The sequence below is a fragment of the Mauremys mutica genome, chromosome 11 (genome assembly GCF_020497125.1).
Source record: "Mauremys mutica isolate MM-2020 ecotype Southern chromosome 11, ASM2049712v1, whole genome shotgun sequence".
Taxonomy (NCBI): Eukaryota; Metazoa; Chordata; order Testudines; family Geoemydidae; genus Mauremys; species Mauremys mutica.
Window position 1 is genome coordinate 467164 of NC_059082.1, and position 22531 is coordinate 489694.

General features: G+C 48.3%; 1 protein-coding gene across 1 annotated transcript in view; it reads left to right on the forward strand.

Annotated features, from left to right (window-relative positions):
* LOC123344037 (electromotor neuron-associated protein 1-like) overlaps positions 1 to 22531 on the forward strand; it is an 82561-nt gene that overhangs the window by 44467 nt on the left and 15563 nt on the right. The window contains exon 3 of the mRNA XM_044979763.1: positions 13073 to 13126. Within this exon, the coding sequence (XP_044835698.1) occupies positions 13073 to 13126 (54 nt within the window). The remainder of the gene's footprint in view (positions 1 to 13072; positions 13127 to 22531) is intronic.

A 22531-nucleotide genomic window follows, 5' to 3' on the forward strand; every position in this document is an offset into this window, starting at 1 on the left:
TTTGGCCAGCTGGTTTCAGAGCAAGAGATGACATCTGAGAAGGTTAAACCATTTCTAAGAAAAAGAGAGCTGTTCTGTGTTGGGGCAGAATTATAACACCTCATCTTTCAGTTTTCACGGGGTCGCTCACTTTGTCTGACTCAGTCCCATTTCTTTATTATTTCTATTTCTAGTCTGTCTTGGGCCCTCTTTCTGCTTTTCCTCTTCTCTCTTTCTCTCTGTCTGTCTGAGATACATAAAAGATCTAATATTCCTCTTCCTGAAGGATGTCCCTGTGTGCATGAGTAACTAATGCTGACAGAAGCAGACAAAGCAGCAGAACCAGGAAGGACATCCTTGCGGGGATCACACTGTCTCTCTTCAGTGGTAGTTGAGTGTCTCTTCCAAACAGGATTTTGAAGAAAGGGTTCTTAAGGTTTAGTGATACTAAAAAGCCTCAGGTGATCGCTAATCACTGTGATCACTAATCCCTCCCCACTTTGTGTTGCATCATCCATCTCTCTGCTGCATCACTTCCCTCCATAATGCCATGGAGTTCTGTACTGCTGTCTGGTGTGAAGTTCCTATTGCTATTCTCACCATGTGGTGCTTTCCTTTAATTTCCCTTTTCTTGTTCCTTCCTGTTCTTCATTCATTGCTAATATTTGCTGCACTTTTCCAGCTTTGCTTCATAATCCTCTTTATCCCCTTCCATTGAGACTTCTTTGAATCATCTGTCTTCATTTTCCCTAAAAAGCAACAAAGAGTCCTGTGGCACCTTATACACTAACAGAAGTATTGGAGCCTAAGCTTTCGTGGGTGAATACCCACTTCGTCAGACGCATGTTTTTATGAGTTTTTATGCTTTTATGAGTTGCTTTGGGTACGTCCAGACTACCCGCCATATTGGCGGGTAGCAATTGATTTATCGGGGATCGATATATCGCATTTTGTTGAGACGCAATGTATCGATCCCCAAACATGCTCCCCGTCGACTCTGGAACTCCACCGGAGCAAGCGGCAGTAGTGGAGTTGACGGGGGAGCCATGGCCGTCGATCGCACACTGTGAGGATGGGAAGTATGTCGGAATAAGATACGTCGACTTCAGCTACGGTATTCCCGTAGCTGAAGTTGCGTATCTTACATCGACACCCCCACCCAGTGTAGACCAGGCCTTAGTTAAATTAGGATCACCATTTTTAAAACCTTCTGTTCTGGGACAAAAGTTGGACCAGCATATTGGCACAGAAAATTGGGTTTGGGGGATTATTTAAGATAGAAGCTGAAGGGAAGTTAATGACAGGTGCTGATGATCACATGGGTCAGACAAAGACACTTCTAGTAACTCTTTATCTGGGAAAAGATAAGAACAGAAATTACAGCTGGAGTAGGGCCCACTTGAGATCACATTGGTAAATCTGGAGAAAGTAAGAGGGTATCAATTTATGGAGTTTAAAAGTAGGTACATAGCTAAAAGTTAAAATGTTATGAATCTTCATACTGATGTGAGAAGTTTAAAAGCCAAAATAGGTAAACTGGAATGCCTGGCTATAAGGAGGAGCTTGGTGTGATGGGACGGCAAATCAGTGGGACACTGTAATAGCTGGCTGAGCACTATTTGGAGAAGACAGAATAGGTTGTAGAGGACAGATGATAGGCAGGTCAAAGAGACAACGAAGTCTGAAATAATTATACTAATGGATGACTTCAGCTATCCACATATAAACGGCTCAGATGTCACAATGAGACCAAGTTTACAAGCAATTTCTCAACAGTTTAAACAGTTGCTTCTTGGGGACAGCTAGTGTCAGAGCAACCATGAAGAGAGGCTAGTCTCAGTTTAAGTCTAAGTAAGAGGAATTCATATGACATTTTGGGGTTCAACCCTGTCCAGTGAGAGAAGTTGTGTCACCCTGCGCTGTACAACCCTGGATGTCTTAAATGCTCTGCTGCTGTGGCTCACAGCCCGGACACCAACAGCCAGCAGACAAACATGCAGTTCCCCGAGCATCTGTATGCTGTGCAGTGCTTGTTCCACTCTCTGACTCCAACAGCCTGCCTATAATATAACAGCCCCATCCTGGTCTCCATCACTCTTGGTTACTGCTTGCAAGCTAACTCCAATACGCACTCCCAAATTTCCCTAAAGTCATCCGCTGTGAGAAGTGTCCTGCCTCTCCTGGAAACTCAGAGAAGTAATACGGTGCATTGCTCCTTTAAAGAGAGAAAAGCACAATTAATTAATTAATCTGGAGTTAACAATCACTTCAATTCAAACACAGCACTGGGTTGGTTTAGATTAAAAGTAAAACAAGTTTAATCAACAAGAGTGAGGTGTTAAGTGAGTTCAGCTACAGGTGATAAAGACAAAAATGGTTTCAAGCAAATAAAAGTAAAAATATGCTTTCTAATGGCTAAGGCTTAACGAGTTACAGCCTTGGCTCAAGGTAGCTTTCTTATCAGTCTTTCCAGCTATGGCTGACTTTCCCTCAGTCAGGACCTTCCACAGATTTACAAGGTGCTGATTTCCCTTGTCTTCCTAGGTGAAAGATGCCAAAATGGCTCTCTGTTTCCCCTTATATTTCTCAGGGTTCGTGGACCTTGTTTCAAGGGGCAGTATGACCTTGGGCTGTTCCTCTCATGCTGATTTGTATGTAAATGAAGCTTCCATCATTTTGATTCAACAATGCTCCTTTCTCTCTTATCTGGGAGAAAATCTGTTTCTTCCTTCGTAGAGGAAAGCATAATATCAATAAGTATCCATAATTTCTCAGATAGTGTTAATGCATGCTTTTCACAATGATACTAATTATTAGTGTGTCACAGACTTTCATAAAAGATGTTATTGATACACATTTATAATGCAGTAATATAATATACAATCAGGTGATTCAGTTGCATATCATTTAAGGTTCAGACCACTGCAAGAGGCTGTCTCTCCCACTCACTAGGTTGATGGCTTTGTTTACTTTTTATGCAAATATGCCTTCATTGTCTCTTCCTGATGACCAGGCTGGTCAGACAATCAGATTAAGAAATGTGTATTTAAGGCAAACTGGACCTATGGATTGCTTACCAAACACATTTTCAGAACATAATTCTAGCACGTATCCATAACTGTACACATGACCTGAAAAAGAGCTTTGGGTAAGCTTGAAAGCTTGTCTCTCTCACCAGCAGAAGTTGGTCCAATAAAAGATATTACCTCACCCACTTTATCTCTCTGTACACATCCCGTGCATACATCACACAAGAATATTAATGATCAGTGAGTTAGTTTTCCAATGATATGTTACATTCCACCATTTGGGTATATATGATGACATCAGTGTGTTAAGTGTAGTATGTCAGGCCTGACAAGAGTTTCTGACAGAGTAGTGAAACACCCATGGACCTCTGTGTCACAGCTGGTTCAACACCTAACTATAGCTGAGCCACAAAGAAATAGATGGCATGATATGATTAAGTTCAACAGTTCTTTGAGGTAGAAATGTCCCAAAAATTTGCACAGTGCCACAACACTTTAGATAGAAGTTTTAAAAAACAGGGAACCTCCTCAAAAGTGAAGGAATTAAAATCCTTAGACCACATGGAGAATGCCTAAGCAACCATACAAGATCTCAGAAGATATGGGTATGTATCCCTAAAGAAGAAAGGGAACAGAAGGGGGTGATGGTGGAGGGGAATAAAATGGTTAAATGGAAAGGTTCAGGAAGTTATTCAAGACAAACAGGTATCCTTCAGAAAACCCGAATAAAGCCAATAAAATGGAGCAAAAATGACAGAAGGTAAAATGTAAGATGGAGATTAGGGGAGCTAAGAGGGATTGTAAGAGCCTAATACATAAAAACAAGTAAGAAATTCTTTCAGTATAAGAGACGGAGGGAGTGTATGAGACTAGAGCCTACTGGAAGAAAAGAAGGGACCTGTGCAGTATCTGCGTATGGTGAAACGGCTTCCCTGTGTAATGCATCTTGCCAGGTATGCACCTGGCAGCCCTGCCTGTGTTTCCACAGCCCAGATGCATTGTCACACATCCAGCTGGGCTGCAGGGACAGCTGCAGTTGCTGTTATGGACCACCAGAGGTTGTTGTGGCAGCTGCTCTGCCAGGCAGCCATGTGGCCTCACTTCTCTCCTCCCCGGATCACAGCAGGAAGGACCAGATGGTAGCAGTGGCAACAGCCACAAGGGAAAAGGTGAGGGGTCCAGTACTGGTGCCAGTCTCCCTAGCACCCTCCCTTCCTCCCAGACAGCCTTCCAGCCCCAGCTTACCCCCAGACAGCCTTCCGTCCACAGCTAACTACCAGCCACCAGCTCTCAGCTTCCTCTGCACCCAGCTACCCGCAAACAGCACCCACCTAATCTAGCACTGCACACTTCAGCAGTTCCAGTCTCTGTCATCCTCAGATACCTTCTAGGACTCTCTCATCCACCTCCAGACCCCCTCACAGCATCCAGCACCCACCCGACCGCAACTTCCGATGCCCTCTGGAACTTACCTACACATGTAGCCTGGCATCTCCCCAGGACTCCATCCTACTGGCCCCACCACACCTGCCATGAACTGTGCAGCTCTGTATCCTGCCCCTGCCGTTGCTTGGGGCAGGGTGTGTTGAGGGTAAGCTGAAGTTTAGGGTCATATACAAATAATTTGCCAATATGACTAGAGAATCACTTGGTTTGTTGCTCTATAGGCTATGCTCATTGCTTACACTGGGGCACCTCCAATCTCTCCATTCTCCCCCAAGCTCCCTGTGTGCTACCCTCTCTTCATTTTAGGGAATCCCTGCAGCCCCCCACCACCTCCCGCATGCTAGAGCTCTGTGTAGCCTCCCATTTCCCCCTCCCCCATGCCAGAGGTTCTGTATCTCTCTTTTTTGTACAATCTAAAGGGTCGCACACTTCGTTGCTTATATAAGATGAGCTGTAGTTCCCTAGGTCACCGCTTCCACACCCCCACCACCATCCCCTTTTTCTCTCCCACATCCCTCTGGGGTCCTGCTTTCTTCCTACTCCACTCTCATCCCCCATCCAGGTCCCTGCTTCTCCACCCACACACTCCCCGCTCTGGGTCCCTGGTTCTCCCCCTCCCCCCACAACTAAGAGAGCATTAGAAAGAAGGTTTTTAGAGGGGAAGCAGGGACCAAGGGGAGAAAGTGGGGACCCGAGAGAGGAGTGTGGGAGAATGTGGATGGGATAAGCAGCAGCAGCACCCCAGAGCAGGGAGGGAGGGAGTGGAGGAGGGAGAGCAGTGAAAGGGGGGAACCAGGTACTCAGAATGGAGGGTGGGGAGCAGTGGAAGGTGAAAGCCAAAACTCAAAGAGGAGTGTGCCCTACACTCCATTTGATGGCATTTCTCTGACTGTTTGTCTGTCTGCCTGTCTTTGAAGGTCCCTCGAATGGCTTCTCCAATTTTCTAATTTTCAACAAAATCAATAGAATTGTGCCCACTGATGCCTAGAACTTTCCCTGAAGTTTTGAAAGTGATTGGCTGCTGTGTTCAAAGTTACTATGTTACATCCAGACCAACAGGCAGACAGACAGTCAGAGAAATGCCATCAAATGGAGTGTAGGGCTTCACTTAGCTTTGCCAAATATGGGGTCATTATATAACATGCATAAAATCTCACATAGAGCTTAACAAAACTTGGCAGCTGTGGTGAAATGTACGGGGGCAGAGTGATGCAATGCTGCCAGCTCTCATGATGTTTTTGCGATGGTGGGATTTTGGCCAGGGCTGAAGCCATTCTGGCGGTGACCACTGACACAAGAAGCTCCAGTCCTCTGGCAAATTCGAGCCCTCTGATTGAGTTCCCACCCCACTTGCCTGCCTCTTTGTGCAGAATCACCAATCAGAACTATGGCAGGCAGAGTTGCCTTCCCCCTTCCCATAGCAACCTAAAGCCATTCTCACGGGGTGGGGGGGGGAGTGGAGGAGGGAGCAAAGAGCCTAGCAGCTCAGGTGGGCTCTGCCCCATTCTCCCCTCCCCTATGGAGGGGAGCAATGAGGCTAGGACAGTGCTTCTCCCCTCTCCTTGCAGCACTTGGCCTGGCGAGAGGCAGGTGAAGGGGGAAGGGCTGCCCACTCCAGCCTTGGAGAGGCGGGTGAAGAACCTCAGTAAGAGCAGAGGTGTGCGCTGAGGGAGGGCTGAACTGATGGGGGGCTGGGGACCGAGTTGAGGGTTACTGAATTGATGGGGGTAAGGGTTGAACAGTTGTTGGGGGGCCGTGGATGGGGGGCAGAATTAATTGCTGGGCAGGGGGCTGGCAGATGTGAGGGTGAGAGCTCCTGCAACAGGGACCAAAACCGCCGGCCCCAGCACGGACCTGCTGTGGCCAGGAGAGGCGCCCCTCCCCACTCGCACCAGCGCAGATCCACCCCAGACTTGCTGTGGATGGGGGAGAGGACCCCGGCCCAGGTCTGCCGGACCTGCCAGTGACAGGAGCCCCTCCCTTGATCCAGCATAGCCCCACTGGAGCTGCCATGGCCGGGGGGAGGCGCCTGTCCCCCAGCCCCGAGCTACTGCGACGAGACAGAGCTGGGGGCAGCCTGCATCCCAAACCCTTCATCCTGCAGACCCCTGCACCCCAACCCTCTTCCCCAGCCCTGAGCCCCATCCTGCACCCCAATCCTCTCATCCCTGACCCCACCCCAGAACCCTCATCCCTAGTCGTAGCCCTCATCCCTGCATCCAACCTTTTGTCCCAGTCTTGAGCCCCCTCCCTCAGCCATTAGCCCTCATCCCCAGCCCCACCCCCATCCCAGAGCCCACAACCCCAGCTAGAGCCTTCATCCCTGCCATACCCTCTGCCCCAGCCCTGAGCCTCCTCCCGCACTGAGAACCCCTTGACCCCATCCCTGCCATATGAATTTTGTTATGTGCATCAATATGAAGGTAATGTGTCACACATCACATCCATATTGGTGCACATAAAATCCATTCCACACATGGATGTTAAAATTTAGAGGGAACACTGACACTCACACAATTGGTAAGGGGGAGTTCAAAAATAAAAAACCCCACAATATATTCTTTGAATGAATCTCATGATTTTCCAGTCCAATCTCATGATTTTGGGGGTGTGACTAATGATTTTTGCTTCCTGGGGGTGGCAGTACTGGTAATGGTACAGTACCAAGGTTAATGGGTGCAGAGGCACTTGGTGGGGAAGGATGTTGAGAGTACAAGGAGGCTCATGAAGCCATAGTCCGTCACCCAGGGAGTAAGAGGGAGCATATGGGAGGTTTCTCAGACTGGGCTTTGGCACCAACAGAGTTAATAGGGAGCATTTAGAAGCACTCAAGGTTGGGCTCTGGCTCCAAGAAGGTTAATGAATGAGCTCACTATGTCCTTGGGCTTTGGTACCTGGGGGGTTAACGAATGAGGAGCCAGTGGAGATGCTGGGGTTGGACTGTGGCACCCTGGGGTTTGATGAATGAGGAACATGTGGTGTTGCTGGGGTCAGGCTCTGGCACTGAGTGAGTTATTGAATGAAGAACATGTGGAGGTTCTGGGATCGGGCTCTGGCACCGAGGGGGCTAACGAATGAGGAACATGTTGTGCTGCTGGGATTGGGCTCTGGCTCTGAGGGGGTTAGTGAATGAGGAACATGTTGAGATGCTGGGGTTGGACTGTGGCACCTAGGGGGTTAATGAATGAGGAACATGTGGTGGTGATGGGGTCGGGCTCTGGCACTGAGCGAATTAACGAATGAGGACCATGTGGAGGTGCTGGGGTTGGGTTCTGGCACCCAGGGGGTTAACAAATGAGGACCATGTGGAGGTGCTGGGGGCAAGCTCTGGCACCCTCGGGGTTAACGAATGAGGAACATGCGGAGGTGCTGGGGTTGAGCTCTGGCATCCAGGGTTTGTTTAGTATTTTATTAAGGTTTTATTATTTTTTACTTTTCAATGCAAACATCACAATACAAAAAGAAAACAAAAAATGAAACTTGTTAACTTAAAATGACTGTGATGAGGTGTACTTGCCCCGCACTGGACAAGGAGGGATTAACCCTGTATTCTGGGCAGAGGAAGCGATGCCCCCTCACCCCTGCTGGGCATGCTCCAACTGGATCATCAGTATAAAAGGGAATAGCCCAGCTCAGTCAGGGCCGACCGCCGAAGAGAGAACAAACATTGCAGGTTCCTGCCTGGGAGCTGCTGAAGCCCAAGATCATGGAGGCCAAGTCCTCGAAGACCCAGGCAGATAGTCAGCTTCCTACAGATACCCAGGAGACCTCAGAACCACCTGGAGCTTCATGGACGACCTCTGGACCATGCCCCTGGAAGACACAGTAGGAAGTTGCCTGGGGGACTAACCATTGGATCAGGAACTAAGTCAACATGTTTCGGTTGGATCCCTGCTGATCTAGCGACAAGTACACTCACCACTGCTAAGGCTGTGACCCTGCGGAATAGAGAGTGCCCGGTCCCCCTACCCTGGTCGCCACCACCCTCTGATCATCAAACTGCTCAGCCCTGCAAGAGAGGGCAGCGACATTGACATGGGCCACTAGGCCACACCGCCCCACTAATGAGGGCAGCCGTATTGACTCTAGCTGTTGGGCTGCGCAGTCCTGCTAAGGAGGGCAGCCGTATTGAGTCGGGCCACTAGGCCGTACCACCCCAAGGCCAAGGATGTGCAGGTGGACTCAGCCTTGGTGCTATAACACTCCTTCCCCCGCCCCAAAGGGGGCCGGGATGTACTTGCCCCATGACAATGACCATCTGTGACGTACAGCATAGTGTTAGCATACATGTGCAAAAAACTTTTTAACAATCATAATATTAAACTATAAAATCAGATAAATCAAAACTTTACAATTAATGGGGGGACAACACAGACATGGCAGGGCAGGGAAGAGTGAAAGCAGGAGGAAAAAGAAGCGGGTGAAGATTCAAGGAGGGAGAAGGGGAAGCAGTAGGAGATCTAGACCTGTCAGTGGGCCTTTGGAACTCCTTAGTCTAATGTTTGTAAAAATGCAGCCTGGATATCTTTAAACTCACATAGTTAATCCCTGGAGAGAACAATGACCCTTCCGATGGCTGGCTGCGACGCCAGGGAGATCAGAACACCATTGTTCTATTTTGTGCATTGATTTACTTTCCCAACTCTGTAAAATCATTCACTTCATGATCACGGCTTCTCTCAGGAACCATTAACACTATGCTGATGAGAGGCCCCGTTTCATAGGTAAATATCCTAATGTTGTTCTCTACTGATGTTTGATTGCTAAGCCCCAAATCATTTTAATTCTAGTGTCAACTGCTTTCCACAGCTGTTTAACTGGAGGATATTTCTACAACATTTGCAGGAGTGTGTCCTTATCTTTGCCACAGTGTCAGCTTCTATCTGAAGGAAGAGCTTATGGTCTTATGTTAAGAGCTTTAATTTTATGTAGCCTTTGCAGTGTCTAGTACATTCTAAATACTTTCTGTTGTTGTTGAATTAAATGTTAACATACGTCTATAGAAGCAAGTTTTGCATTGTGCAATACAATTGACCATTGTGGAGCTTTTTAGAAGACAATCTAGCACTTTATCTCTCTTTTTTTATCTCATTCCTCTGAAGCATCAGGGATAAACATGGCTAAGATGGGACATTGGTCAAGGAGGGTCAGGGCTCTGAGGTGGTACCAAGCATTGTCTCTCTCTTAGGTGCTTGGCTGGCTGGCTCTTTCTCGTATGCTCAGGGTCTAACTGATCACCATAAGTTGGACTAGGCAGGAATTTTATCTCGGATCAGATAGGTAGTGACCTTGGGAGATTTCCACCTTCCTCTGAAGTGTATGGTTGTGGGTCACTTGCCAAGATCATCTGGTATATCTCAATCATCTCCCTGTCTTTGTGGGGACTCTTAACATTGGTGCACCTCAGTCTCTCCGATTCTCTGCCTGTGGCTGATAACAGCCTAGTCTCCTGGGGGTTATAATGCTTTGGTCTGATTTCAGGTGTTGAGTTTAGTGTGTGGGTGCTGGGTGGTGTTGATGGTTTGTGATATACAGGAGGTCAGACAGGATGATCTGGTGGCCTTAAACTCTATGACTCTGATCTGAGGATTTAGTGATCACTTCAGGAATCAGAGACCTTTTCCATCAGAAAAACATATATGTAGATATATGGGTCTGGGAAGTGTGTGGAGTTTCTTTACTGTTCTGTACTTCAGGGCTGTCAGGTAGTCTCAGGGTGTTGGGCCAACGTGATAGGTCAGGAAAGGTTTTAGCAGTATATATTGCCATATTGCTGTAGCTAGTAGCTTATACTGCTGTAACACCTCGAATGAACCATTCCCCCATCACCAACCAATTGAGAGAGGACTCTAACTCTTTCTGTTCATTCCCTCCATATGTTTGGTGGGTTGCCAGTCTGTAAATCACTATTACCCCATGTAGTGGCTTTTATATGGTGTGAAGAGTGAAAGTGGAATCTGTTGGTCAAAATGGTCCATACTCTTCTGGTCGCCACTACAGAGGCCATTTTCTTTTTCTCTGTAGGGTCGGATAAGGATTCCAACAGGAGGATTGATTTAATTCATTTTCTTTTAATCCCCATCCATAAGGGATGTTGTTGTTTATGTGTTGCAAATAGTGAGAGACCTGGACATGAGACAGACAATGTAATAGTTATGAAGGTCTGGGAGTCTGAAGCTACTGCCAATGGGAAGGAGCTGAAGCTTCCTCCAAGATAGTCTGGGGTGTTGTGCTAGGCCCTGTAAACAAGTCTCGATAATCCTATTAAATCTTTAAAAATAGAATGGTGAGATGATGACAGGAAGCCCACTCAAAATGTATAAAGATCTAGGTAAAACATTAATCTGAACTGGATTAATCCCCCTTCCCCACCCCTGGGCTCAGTGAAGGTGCCTGCCATTGATTGGTGTTTTCTGCCAGCTGCAGAAGGTTAGAGTCTAAATTCATTTTTTCAGTTTTTTTAAGGTTTCTTGCTATTTGTATCCCCAAGTATTTAACTGCCTCTGACTGCCTATGAAAATTCCACTGGGAGAAAGCCCTGCTAAAAGGTAGCCAGGCAATCTAAAGTAGTTCTGACTTTTCCCAGTTAATGCTACAGCCTGAAAGTGAGCCAAAGTATTAGATTAACGCAAGAAGGGCAGGGATTGTGATTTCAAGGTTCATTATAAACAGAAGAGAATCAGCATATACCATCTAATGGTACTGCAGTGGGCCAATCTTAATACCCAAATGTTTGGGTGAGAGCCTGTAGTGATCTTCCTGGGCTCTAGGGCCAGATCAAACAGAAGAAGGGACAACCCTATATGGTACCTCAGAGAAGGTTAAATGAGCGTGAAATTATGCCATTGGTTAAGATTAGAGATGTGGGGTCCTTATATAGAAGTTTAATCCATCATCTAAAAACAGGCCTGAAACCAGGCTCTGGAGGGTCTATAGCATGTACTCCCCATTCACGTGATCAAAGGCCTCTTCTGCATCCAAGGCAGAAGTTCTTAGGGGTCAGGGTCCTCATACTGTGCGATTATTAGAGCTACTCACTATCTTTAGTTATCTGAACCATGTCGGACTTTAATAAACCCCATCTGACTGGGATGGATGATATTGTGCCTGGCGGCCAAAATATTGGCCAATATTTCAAATGCTAATTAAGGAGATTTCTGTATAGTTTGGGCATGACATGAGGGCCCGGCCCAACTTGGGAATAATTGAAATACATATCAAACTGAAATACAGGCTCTCCTCCAAGCATGGGGCAGGTACTTTCCTCCATTGAACAAGGTAGCAACTTGCCTGCAGGGGGGCCAGAAACATGTTTATAACAATAAACTGGGAAAGCGTCTGGGCAAGGAGCCTTACCCAATTGCATGGATTTCAAGGCATGTTGCTAATGAAGTATCAGAGCTCTTCTCTTGGGCCACAGAGAGTTGGTGCACCCAGGGCATTAATGAACGAGGAATATGTGGCCATTTGTAGAGCTGGGCTCCAGCACGCAAGGGGTTAATGGATTTAGAGCCTGATTCCAGGCTTTGTCACCTAAGGAGTTAACAGGATGGTGTGGAGGTGCCTGGGGCCAGGCTCTGGTTCCCAGGGGGTTAACAGGATGGTGTGGAGGTGCCTGGGGCCAGGCTTGGTACCCAAGGGGTTAACAGGATGGTGTAGAGGTGCCTGGGGCCACGTTCTGGTACCCAAGGGGTTAACAGGATGGTGTGGAGGTGCCTGGGGCCACGTTCTGGTACCCAAGGGGTTAACAGGATGGTGTGGAGGTGCCTGGGGCCATGTTCTGGTACCCAAGGGGTTAACAGGATGGTGTGGAGGTGCCTGGGACCAGGCTTGGTACCCAAGCAATTAACAGGATGGTGTAGAGGTGCCTGGGGCCACGTTCTGGTACCCAAGGGGTTAACAGGATGGTGTGGAGGTGCCTGGGGCCACGTTCTGGTACCCAAGGGGTTAACAGGATGGTGTAGGGGTGCCTGGGGCCACATTCTGGTACCCAAGGGGTTAACAGGATGGTGTGGAGGTGCCTGGGGCCAGGCTCTGGTACCCAAGGGGTTATCAGGATGGTGTAGAGGTGCCTGGGGCCAGGCTCTGGTACCCAAGGGGTTAACAGGATGGTGTGGAGGTGCCTGGGGCCAGGCTCTGGTACCCAAGGGGTTAACAGGATGGTGTGGAGGTGCCTGGGGCCAGGCTCTGGTACCCAAGGGGTTAACAGGATGGTGTGGAGGTGCCTGGGGCCAGGCTCTGGTACCCAAGGGGTTAACAGGATGGTGTGGAGGTGCCTGGGGCCAGGCTCTGGTACCCAGAGGGCTCAGGTGGAAGACATGGAGGTGCCTGGTGCTGGGCACTGACGCCCATGGGGTTAACAGGGAGCTCGTGCGGTGGCTGGGCTCTGGCGCCTGCCCTGAGGGTTAATGATCTGGGAGCAGTGGGGGGGGGGGTGTGTGGCTAGGGCTAGGCTCTGGTCCCGGGTGTTCTCCAGGAGAAGACAGGCCCAGAGAGGGTTAAGTCTGTCTGGCGCATTGTTGAATGGGTGTCGGAGAGAGGCTGGCCAACTCCTCCCCCAGATTTGCATTGACATAGCAGCTGCCTTCTGCATCTCATTTGTGTCTGTGACTCTGCAGGCATCCTGAGCAGCGGCTGCTACTTCCAAGGGCTGCTCATCCCAGGACCCTATGGTACGTGCAGACTCCTCTTTCCCATCCTGTGCCCTCAGCCTGGTGTGAATGGGTGTTCGAGGGCGACTGAGAGTTAATGGAGACCTCCAGCCAGTGGGGTGGGGAGGGGGTGGGCATGCAGGATCGAGACAGACAGAATTGGCCTCATTCTTGGGGTGACACCGCTTATCTCCCAGCTGGATTGCTTAAGGGTTGGAGGTACCAAAACAACTCATCAGTTTGGGGTAGGGGTTCCTTCCATCTGGAGGTGCTCACAGGAAATCTGGATAATATGTGGCACATGGAGATCCCCCCTGTCTGCTGCCCCAGCTCTGCTGTGTCTGATCTCAAAGGGATGGGATTGGCTGGGTTTCACCCTGCTGTGGCTAAGGAGTGATTGGGAGATCTGCCATCACCCTTCCTGGGGACCTTTGCAGTGATTCCTGGCAAATACAATTTCTCTAGTCGATCTGCTGAAATAGGGCAGGGGATGCTGCATGGAGTCTGGGCAGAAAAGGACAGTGACAAGAGGGTAAGGTGGCTGCAGGCAGAGCTCGTTTTTATAAGAGGACCCCACCCCTTGCCAGCTGCTCTTGTCCCAAGTGCCCCAGGGACAGAGAGACTCTGGATTCTCTGGCTGCTCAGCTGTTCTCTGCACTTGTCTCTCTGGCTCAGACATATCTCAGGATGGATAATACAGGGTAGGAGCCAGGGAAAAATACTGAGTGCCAGGAACCTGGAGTGTGCTGCAGCATCAGAACTTGTGCTGGCACTGCCTTGCCTGATGGTAGTGTGCTGGTCCCTCTGCCTGGGGGCGGCATGGCGTCTCAGGCACTCCCTTGGGCAAGAGTTGGTGACTGAGGTGTCTGTATGGTGCTGATGCTGGAATGAGGCTAATGCTAATCAGGAAGGGGGTGGGGTGTTAAGGTGGAATGCAATGCTGTTAATAGATTGGAAAGGGGTACTGGACCCCCTTCGCCCGCACACACACACTCTCTCTCTCTCTCTCTCTCTCTCTCTCTCTCTCTCTCTCTCTCTCTCTCTCACACACACACACACACACACACACACACACACACACACACACACACACACACACACACACACACACACACACACACACACACACCCCAGTATCCCAGCATTAACTAAAGTCTGGCTTGGAGCTATTCAACACTTCATTCTTCCACTACAGGAAGCCAGAAAGCATCAAACTCTTCCAGTTTGTGGGGGAGGCAAAGGGGAAGCTGCCTGTGAAACGTATGAGTGATGCAGCCTTTCCAGGGCACCAGAGAGAGGAATGAAGTGGTTGGGCGTGTGGAGTTGACATTCCTGTCCTGGGGATGCGTGTCCTGCCAGCTCTGTATCCAGGCTAATGACAGTGTTCAGATTTTCAGTTCCTTGGACATGAGAAGAGAGTGAAGCAGTTGTGTCCTCCCAGACTTTGTCCTTGTTAGTCCCCTGCCCCTGCTGTGCCTTCCCTTTAGCACAAACCCTGCACTGGGTGAGCCCCTCCCTTTGCATGCAGCTCCTGTCCTGGATTCCCAAGGTTACAGGGCGGGGGCGACCCGCTGTCCCATCAGCAAAGTGGAGGGCTCTAGTTTCACAAGGCACGTCCAGAGCTGACTGACCACCACCAGCTAATATATTATTAAGGTGTTAAACCCTGTGAACGCTACTGTTAAGAATGTGTCAGTTAAAATATTTTTAAATACAAGCGTTCCCCCTAGTCTAGACAGAACCAGAGGGCAGGGGCAGGCATGGCCCCATGAGCACTGGCCAGAGGCTGCTGCTGTGGGGTTAGTGTAAAGAGGGAGATGCAAACCCTGCTGAACTGTGATAGAGCAATTGAAAGTCTGGTGAAGCCAACAAAAGACTTCTTAATTAGGTGGGGGAGGGGAGCCAGGGCGAGGGGCTGGGGTTGATCGGGCTGGGACTTGGAGTGGGAGTGGAGCGGGGAAGAAGGGAGGGAGTTAGACACATTTATCACACAGCGAGGAGGCTGGAGGGGAGGAGCTTGGCTGCTGCACACTCACTCACACGCATACACACGTATACTGCGGCAAATTCTGCAGCTGGTGCCTGCTGGCTTCTGACTGCAGAAAAGACAGGCTTTCTGGTTCAAACACTCTGATCTCAGGGACAGGCTTTATCCCACTCCCAAACAGCATTGATCCCACTGGGAAGAGCCCCCCCAGGCCAGGCATCATTCCAGGCAGACCAGGGTCCCATCTTCTGTCCGCAGGGGCTGATGGGTTAGGGGGGGTCCCTCTTGCTGCAAGGAGACTGGTGCTGGCCCCCTTCCCCCCCCCCACTGCCCCATGGTTGCAGTTCAGCTGAATGTTCCTCCTCTCACATAGACGTTATTACAGATAGGCAGAGGTCCTTTCAGCTGCCCCTTGGGAGATGAGTAGGCACTCCTGTGCCCCATTTAGTCTGTGTGGGTACAGAAAGATCCACGGGTTTGGAGTTGTTCCTTCCCAGGCCAAAGCATCCATGAGAAGAATTTCCTGAGGTGAAGCATGCAGAGCACAGCCCCATTTGCTGCTCCTCCCCATGTCAGTGCCATGAGCACAGCACTGACCAGGAAGATGTATCCCTAGCAGGTGTGGGGGAATGGGGGATGTATAACAATTCAAGCACAGGGGCTATGGGTGGTGAATGGCCAGTACAGGCAGGTAAAAGCAAGGGAGGGGATGTGCACCAGGACTGCAGCTGTGGCTGGTCTAGTGGGGTTGGAGTGGGCATGGTGGATATTGGCCTAAGGGCTCTGGACAGTGGGGGTGCATGGGAGGCATATGCAGAATTCAGCTGAGGGGTTTTTCAGGCACATAGTCTCCTACAGGAGTTAGTCTTGTGTTCTTTGCGCACAGTCTTCCTCTTAGTGGGCCGCCCAGGGTCGCTGTGCCTCACAAAAGGAAGGGGAAACTGTTGAGTAAAGAAAAAAGTGATGTGTCTGTCTGGAAACAGATTATGAAAACAACAGGGGAATCTGCCTGCATCCCTTGGCTGGTGGATAGTCTGTGTTACTCTGTGCCTGCCTTTGAATGGTCCATAGGGTTATTAGTGTGGGGACGTGTCTGTGGGGCCTCCTCTGCCAGTGGGTATTTCATAAGGACTGAGTAGCAAGGTGAGAGGCTGCCTGGGGATGCTCATGGGGATTGGACCTGTTGTGTGATGGCCTGTGAGCCAGGGGATGGTCTGTGGGGAATATGGCCTGTGGGGCAGCAGTTGGGAACCCCCGTGGCCACTGGGCAGTTTGTGTGGACTCAGCAGATGAGGGAGAGAAAAGAGCGAGTTGAATCACTGCAAGTGTTTCTGGGGAGGGTTTGTTGGGATCGGAAAGGAGGGTTATTTTCTCTTCCACAGATAGTTTCAAAATTCATTAGACAAAAATGTGCAGTTGAATTGTTTCCTCTGTCATGCCCTGAATTCCGGCACAGGCTGTGTGGCTGTTGGGAGGAAACCCTGGGCGGGGGGAAGGAGGGGACCAAGATATTTTTATTCTAATTCCCAGTTTGTGTCCAGTTTCTCTCTGCATCCCATTTGAGCTGCTGATTGAATTCTCGGGATTCCTCCCACAAACACACATGCTTTCCTTCTGAGTGGAGTCTACAACCTCTCAAACATACCCCTTCTTTAACTCATTAATGTACAGTGGCTGTGCTCCTGCTGGGAATGCCTCATTTCCCCCCAAAGTGTCTTGTGGCTCCAGACTAAAGTCAGAACGTTTGCTCTCTGAGCCCAGCTCTTCAACAACCTTTGTGTATATCCTGGGCCTGAGTACCCCAACTCCTCTGTAGTGAGTGGGAGCTGCAGATGCTTAGTACCTCTGAAACTGGCCTTTAAATCTTGCTGGGCCCATCTCTCAAATGGGGATTTTCCAAAGCATCTAAGTGACTTAGGGGAGCACAAGTCCCTCTGACTTTCAATGGGCCATGTGCTCCTAGCTCACTTTGGTGACCCACTAACATCAGAGGCCTGTCTCTGGCCTTTGAGTGCCTCTGAGGGACGGTGCTGGAGAAGGTCCTGGGATGATTATTGTTACTAAAGCGTGAGGCATTTCTGCTGTTTTCTGTCAGCACTAACTGGAGTACAGAATAAAGCCCAGTGCTGGAGGAGAAGACGAGCCAGTGTAAAGGGCTTTTGGGAAGCCTGAGTCTGTCTGCTAACTCCAGTTACCTGAGATGTGGGCTCTTGTTAGTTAAATGCTTCAAGGTCTTGGTTTAACAAATTGTTTTTATTGAAGATATTCATCTAGCACAACTAGTCTGTCTTATGACCACTTTTCTTCTGAGAAGGAGAGGGCTCCAGTTCATCATTAGGGTGAACATTAACAGTGTTAAATAAAGAGACACCTCACCCCATGCAGTAACACACACTTCACAAGCTGAATTCTGATCTCAGGACAGTAAGGTTTCTCCGAAGCTGCCATTAGTGATGCACAATGAGTTTGCAGTTTCTAGTACGTTTCCTTGAGCAGCCGGTTCCTGTATCTAGGCACTAGTGCCCCCAGGGAAGTTTTTGCTATTCTTTTCGAGGCGGAGATCCAGTCTGTGGAGGCTTATACCTGTTTTTCATAATGTACCATACATACAAATAGATCATACCAATTAGATATTGCCTTGCATTTTGGCAAGTCCAGGTCATTTTCTTCTTCTAGTGATCTTGATAATTCCTAAGAAGATTTTGCCTAAATTCCCTTTTCACCTGCCCTTTCTGAACTTTCTTTCATGCAGCTTGATCCAAGTGCCTCATCCCTGCCTGTATCAGATGGGATCCAACACAGAATCTTAGATGATTAAAAATTAGAACAGACTATCCCTTAGCATCTTTATTTTTGTATGTTGCTTGACTGGTGTCTGAGCCTTTCAGAAGACACTTGTGATACCAATCTCTAAAAGGAGAAGCAGGAGAGAAGCCAATAATTACAGCCTGGTCAGCTGTGTTCCTGGAGGCCTCCTGAAATGGCTTCTTATGGATAAGAAATTCTTTTGGATAGAAATGGGAGTTCTGCCCAGAGCTTATGAGAAAGAGATCAGTTCAAACAAAGCTGATTGCATTCTTTGGAGGAAGAACACAGAATATAGGTGATAGCTGGATCAGTGGCTTATGTTCATCTGGAGCCCTTTGCAAGATACACATAGGTGGCTATCAAATGAGATTACAGCTATAGGCATAAGCAGTAAGACAATGAGATGGCTGGAGAGTTGATAGGCAGGAAGTGCAGAGTACAATCTAATGGCAGTGAGTCCTCATGCAGAGGAGTAATAAGTGGGGACCCCTTGCCCAAGTCTGGGACCTATGTGCAATTTATAACACATATAAGAGCCGTTGAAAGTAGAACTAGTTGTGAGGTCTGGATATTTACAAGCAATACAGAGTTCAGATGGAGACTTCACCACATGCATGAAGATTTGGAGAGGTTTGGGGAAATGGGTGCACACAAATGGATTATGACTTTGGGGTCAGGAAATATGGAGTTAGGTATCCAGGGAAATTCACCTAGATGGCAGAATCTTCATTCAGAGAAGAGGAGGGTGATGGTGGAGCAATTCCATGAGGTTTGGGAGTTCAGGTCACAGTGTATGGCTGCAGTATGATACTGTACCGCTATCTAAAGCAGTGACTCTCCCCAGCTTCCTTCTGCCATGGTTAGTTTATTGGCTTCATTTTAGATGTGGAGGACATTCTGCATAGTGAGGCATTGGGGGTTCCCAGAATGCAACAGGATGAGAGGCTTGGAGATAAGAAAAGCTAGTGTGGAGGGAGCAGTATGAGGAAGTATTAACATCCATGAGTGGGAATGAGTCCTGGGGATCTGAACAGACTCCAAAATGCAGTGAGCAACGAGAGGGTTCCTAGGGAGCCTTTGCCAAAGATATGCCACCTGAAATTTACAAACTGGAGGGAAACTTGGGGTGATTTCCTTGCTTCAAGAAGGATGTGGATAAATTGGAGAGAGTCCAGCGGAGGGCAACAAAAATGATTAGGGGGCTGGAGCACATGACTTATGAGGAGAGGCTGAGGGAACTGGGATTGTTTAGCCTGCAGAAGAGAAGAATGAGGGGGGATTTGATAGCTGCTTTCAACTACCTGAAAGGGGGTTCCAAAGAGGATGGATCTAGACTGTTCTCAGTGGTAGAAGACGACAGAACAAGGAGTAATGGTCTCAAGTTGCAGAGGGGGAGGTTTAGGTTGGACATTAGGAAAAACTTTTTCACTAGTAGGGTGGTGAAGAACTGGAATGGGTTACCTAGGGAGGTAGTGGAATCTCCTTCCTTAGAGGTTTTTAAGGTCAGGCTTGACAAAGCCCTGGCTGGGATGATTTAGTTGGGTTTGGTCCTGCTTTGAGCAGGGGGTTGGACTAGATGACCTCCTGAGGCCCCTTCCAACCCTGAGATTCTATGATTCTATGATTCTGATAATCATCCCCTCCATTGATACAGCTAAATCCTTCCTGTAAGAGAGAGCTTATATGTGAGGCTCATAAACATACTGTTGAAGAGCACAGTAAAGCATCAGATTTCATCAGGTGACAGGTACCTGTTTTTTAAAAAAGAGATCCCTAGGGGAGGGACACTTATTGGTCATTCTACAAGCTTCTCACCCCACCTTACACTTCAGATGAAACAAGATGGATCCTGGGTTGTACCATCAAAACACTCAGGAGCAAAATGTAATATTCCCAGCCAAGTACATCTTTATCAAGAAATGTTGCACAGTTGTGTTGCAGCATTTCTTGGTTCTGCTGATAAGAAAATGTCATTGCTTAAATGCAAAAACAATGAGTTATTTCATTTGCCTACTGTAACCTGGCACATGGAGTCTATCTCAGGATTAAGAGGGATATTTTTGTGGGATCCCCTTGTTAAGATATTGGCAACACATCATAGATACAATTCCACTGAAAAGGAACAATATAAGGAGCTAGCAATGGCCAGCATGATCCCCTCAAGGTCAGTAAACACCTATCATGGGACTGGAGGAGTAGGAGGCAATCAGACAAGGCAGAGTCTCATGGAAAAGATGAAGGTTGCAACAGACACAGCTAATGACACCACAGGGAGGAAGGGTGTGAGAGGGTTTTAACAAGCGCCAGAAGGGTGGAGAATGAGGCCAAAAGGCTGGCTCATTAATAAAAGGGAGATTAAAACAGTTGTTCTCAAATGGCTGAGTCACTGAATTGCTTTTTAAAAATGGTCTGTAACAAAAACGTGAGACAGACTAGTCAAACAGCATGAGCTGAGAGAGAGAGAGAGAGAGAGAGAGAGAGATGGGGTCTCACCACTCCATGAAGCTTGAATCAATCCGGGGTCCCAGGTGGTGATGGTAGCTAAGGGTCCAGAGTACTGGAGTCAAGCAGAGCTCCCAGCATGATCAGTCAGAAGATGAAGTCCCAGTGGAACTGATGCAGATTTTGGATCCAGACATCAGAGCACTTACCTGAGCATAGGTAGGAGTTTTAGTAGAGAAATAACAATGCTTCAAGGGAGAACACTAGATTTGTTTATGTGTAAACAAGGGAATATACCAAAGTTGTTTTGTTCAGGCTAGACCAGGGGTCTCAAACACGCTGCCCATGGGCTGCATGCGGCCCGTGAGGTTATTTTCTGTGGCCCACGAGTTCCTTGCGGCCTCCCTGCCCTCCCCCAGCGTTTACCTAGACCGGCTCCGGCCCGACATGCACTGAGGGCAGGGCAGGGTCCCTGCTTGCCTGCCCTGCCCCACGCTGCTCCGGGAAGCGGCCGGAACCTAGGGGAGGAGGGGTACAGGGGTGTGTGTGTGTTGATGTTACTTCAGGCACCGCCCCCAGCAGCTCCCATTGGCTGCGGTTCCTCATTTAGCATTAAGTCCCAGGCAGACTGCAAAGAGTTACAAAAGGATCTCACAAAACTGGGTGACTGGGCAACAAAATGGCAGATGAAATTCAATGTTGATAAATGCAAAGTAATGCACATTGGAAAACATAATCCCAGTTATACATATAAAATGATGGGGTCTAAATTAGCTGTTACCACTCAAGAAAGAGATCTTGGAGTCATTGTGGATCGTTCTGAAAATATCCACTCAATGTGCAGTCTGTCAAAAAAAGCGAACAGAAGGTTGGGAGTCATTAGGAAATGGATAGATACGGTAATAAGACAGAAAATATCATATTGCCTCTATAGAAATCCATGGTACACCCACATCTTGAATACTGCACGCAGATGTGGTCGCCCCATCTCAAGAAAGATGTATTGGAATTGGAAAAGGTTCAGAAAAGGGCAACAAAAATGACTAGGGGTATGGAACGACTTCCATTTTTAGAGAGATTAATAAGACTGGGAATTTTCAGCTTGGAAAAGAGATGACTAAGGGGGGATATGATAGAGCTCTATAAAATCATGACTGGTGTAGAGAAAGTGAATTAGGAAGTGTTATTTACTCCTCATAACACAAGAACTAGGGATCACCAAATGAAATGAATAGGCAGCAGGTTTAAAACAAACAAAAGAAAGTATTTTTTCCACACCATGCACAGTCCACCTGTGGAACTCCTTGCCAGAGTATGTTGTGAAGGCCAAGACTATAACACAGTTCAAAAAAGAACTAGATAAATTCATGGAGGCTAGGTCCATCAGGGCTACCAGCCAGGATGGGCAGGGATGGTGTCCTTAGCCTCTGTTTGCCAGAAGCTAGGAATGGGCGGCAGGGGATGGATCACTTGATGATTCCCTGTTCTGTTCATTCCATCTGGGGCACCTGGCATTGGCCACTGTCAGAAAACAGGATACTGGGCTAGATGGACCTTTGGTCTGACCCAGTATGGCTGTTCTTACGTTGTTATTGACCTCTGGCCTATACTGCCACTGTTAGTATGACAGCCTTTCTAGAGAGCCCTGCCCATTGACTCTTATCATAGAATCATAGAATATCAGGGTTGGAAGGGACCTCAGGAGGTCATCTAGTCCAACCCGCTGCTCAAGGCAGGACCAATCCCCAACTAAATCATCCCAACCAGGGCGTTGTCAAGCCTGACCTTAAAAAGCTCTAAGGAAGGAAAGTCCACCACCTCCCTAGGTAACCCATTCCAGTGCTTCACCACCCTCCTAGTGAAAAAGTTTTTCCTAATATCCAAGCTAAACCTCCCCCACTGCAACTTGAGACCATTACTCCTTGTTCTGTCATCTGGTACCACTGAGAACAGTCTAGATCCATCCTCTTTGGAACCTCCTTTCAGGTCTGTTCTGCAGACTAAACAATCCCAGTTCCCTCAGCCTCTCCTCATAAGTCATGTGCTCCAGCCCCCTAACCATTTTTGTTGCCCTCTGCTGGACTCTTTTCAATTTTTCCATAACCTTCTAATAGTGTGAGGCCCAAAAGTGGGCACAGTACTCCAGATGAGGCCTCACCATTGCCGAATAGAGGGGAATGATCACGTCC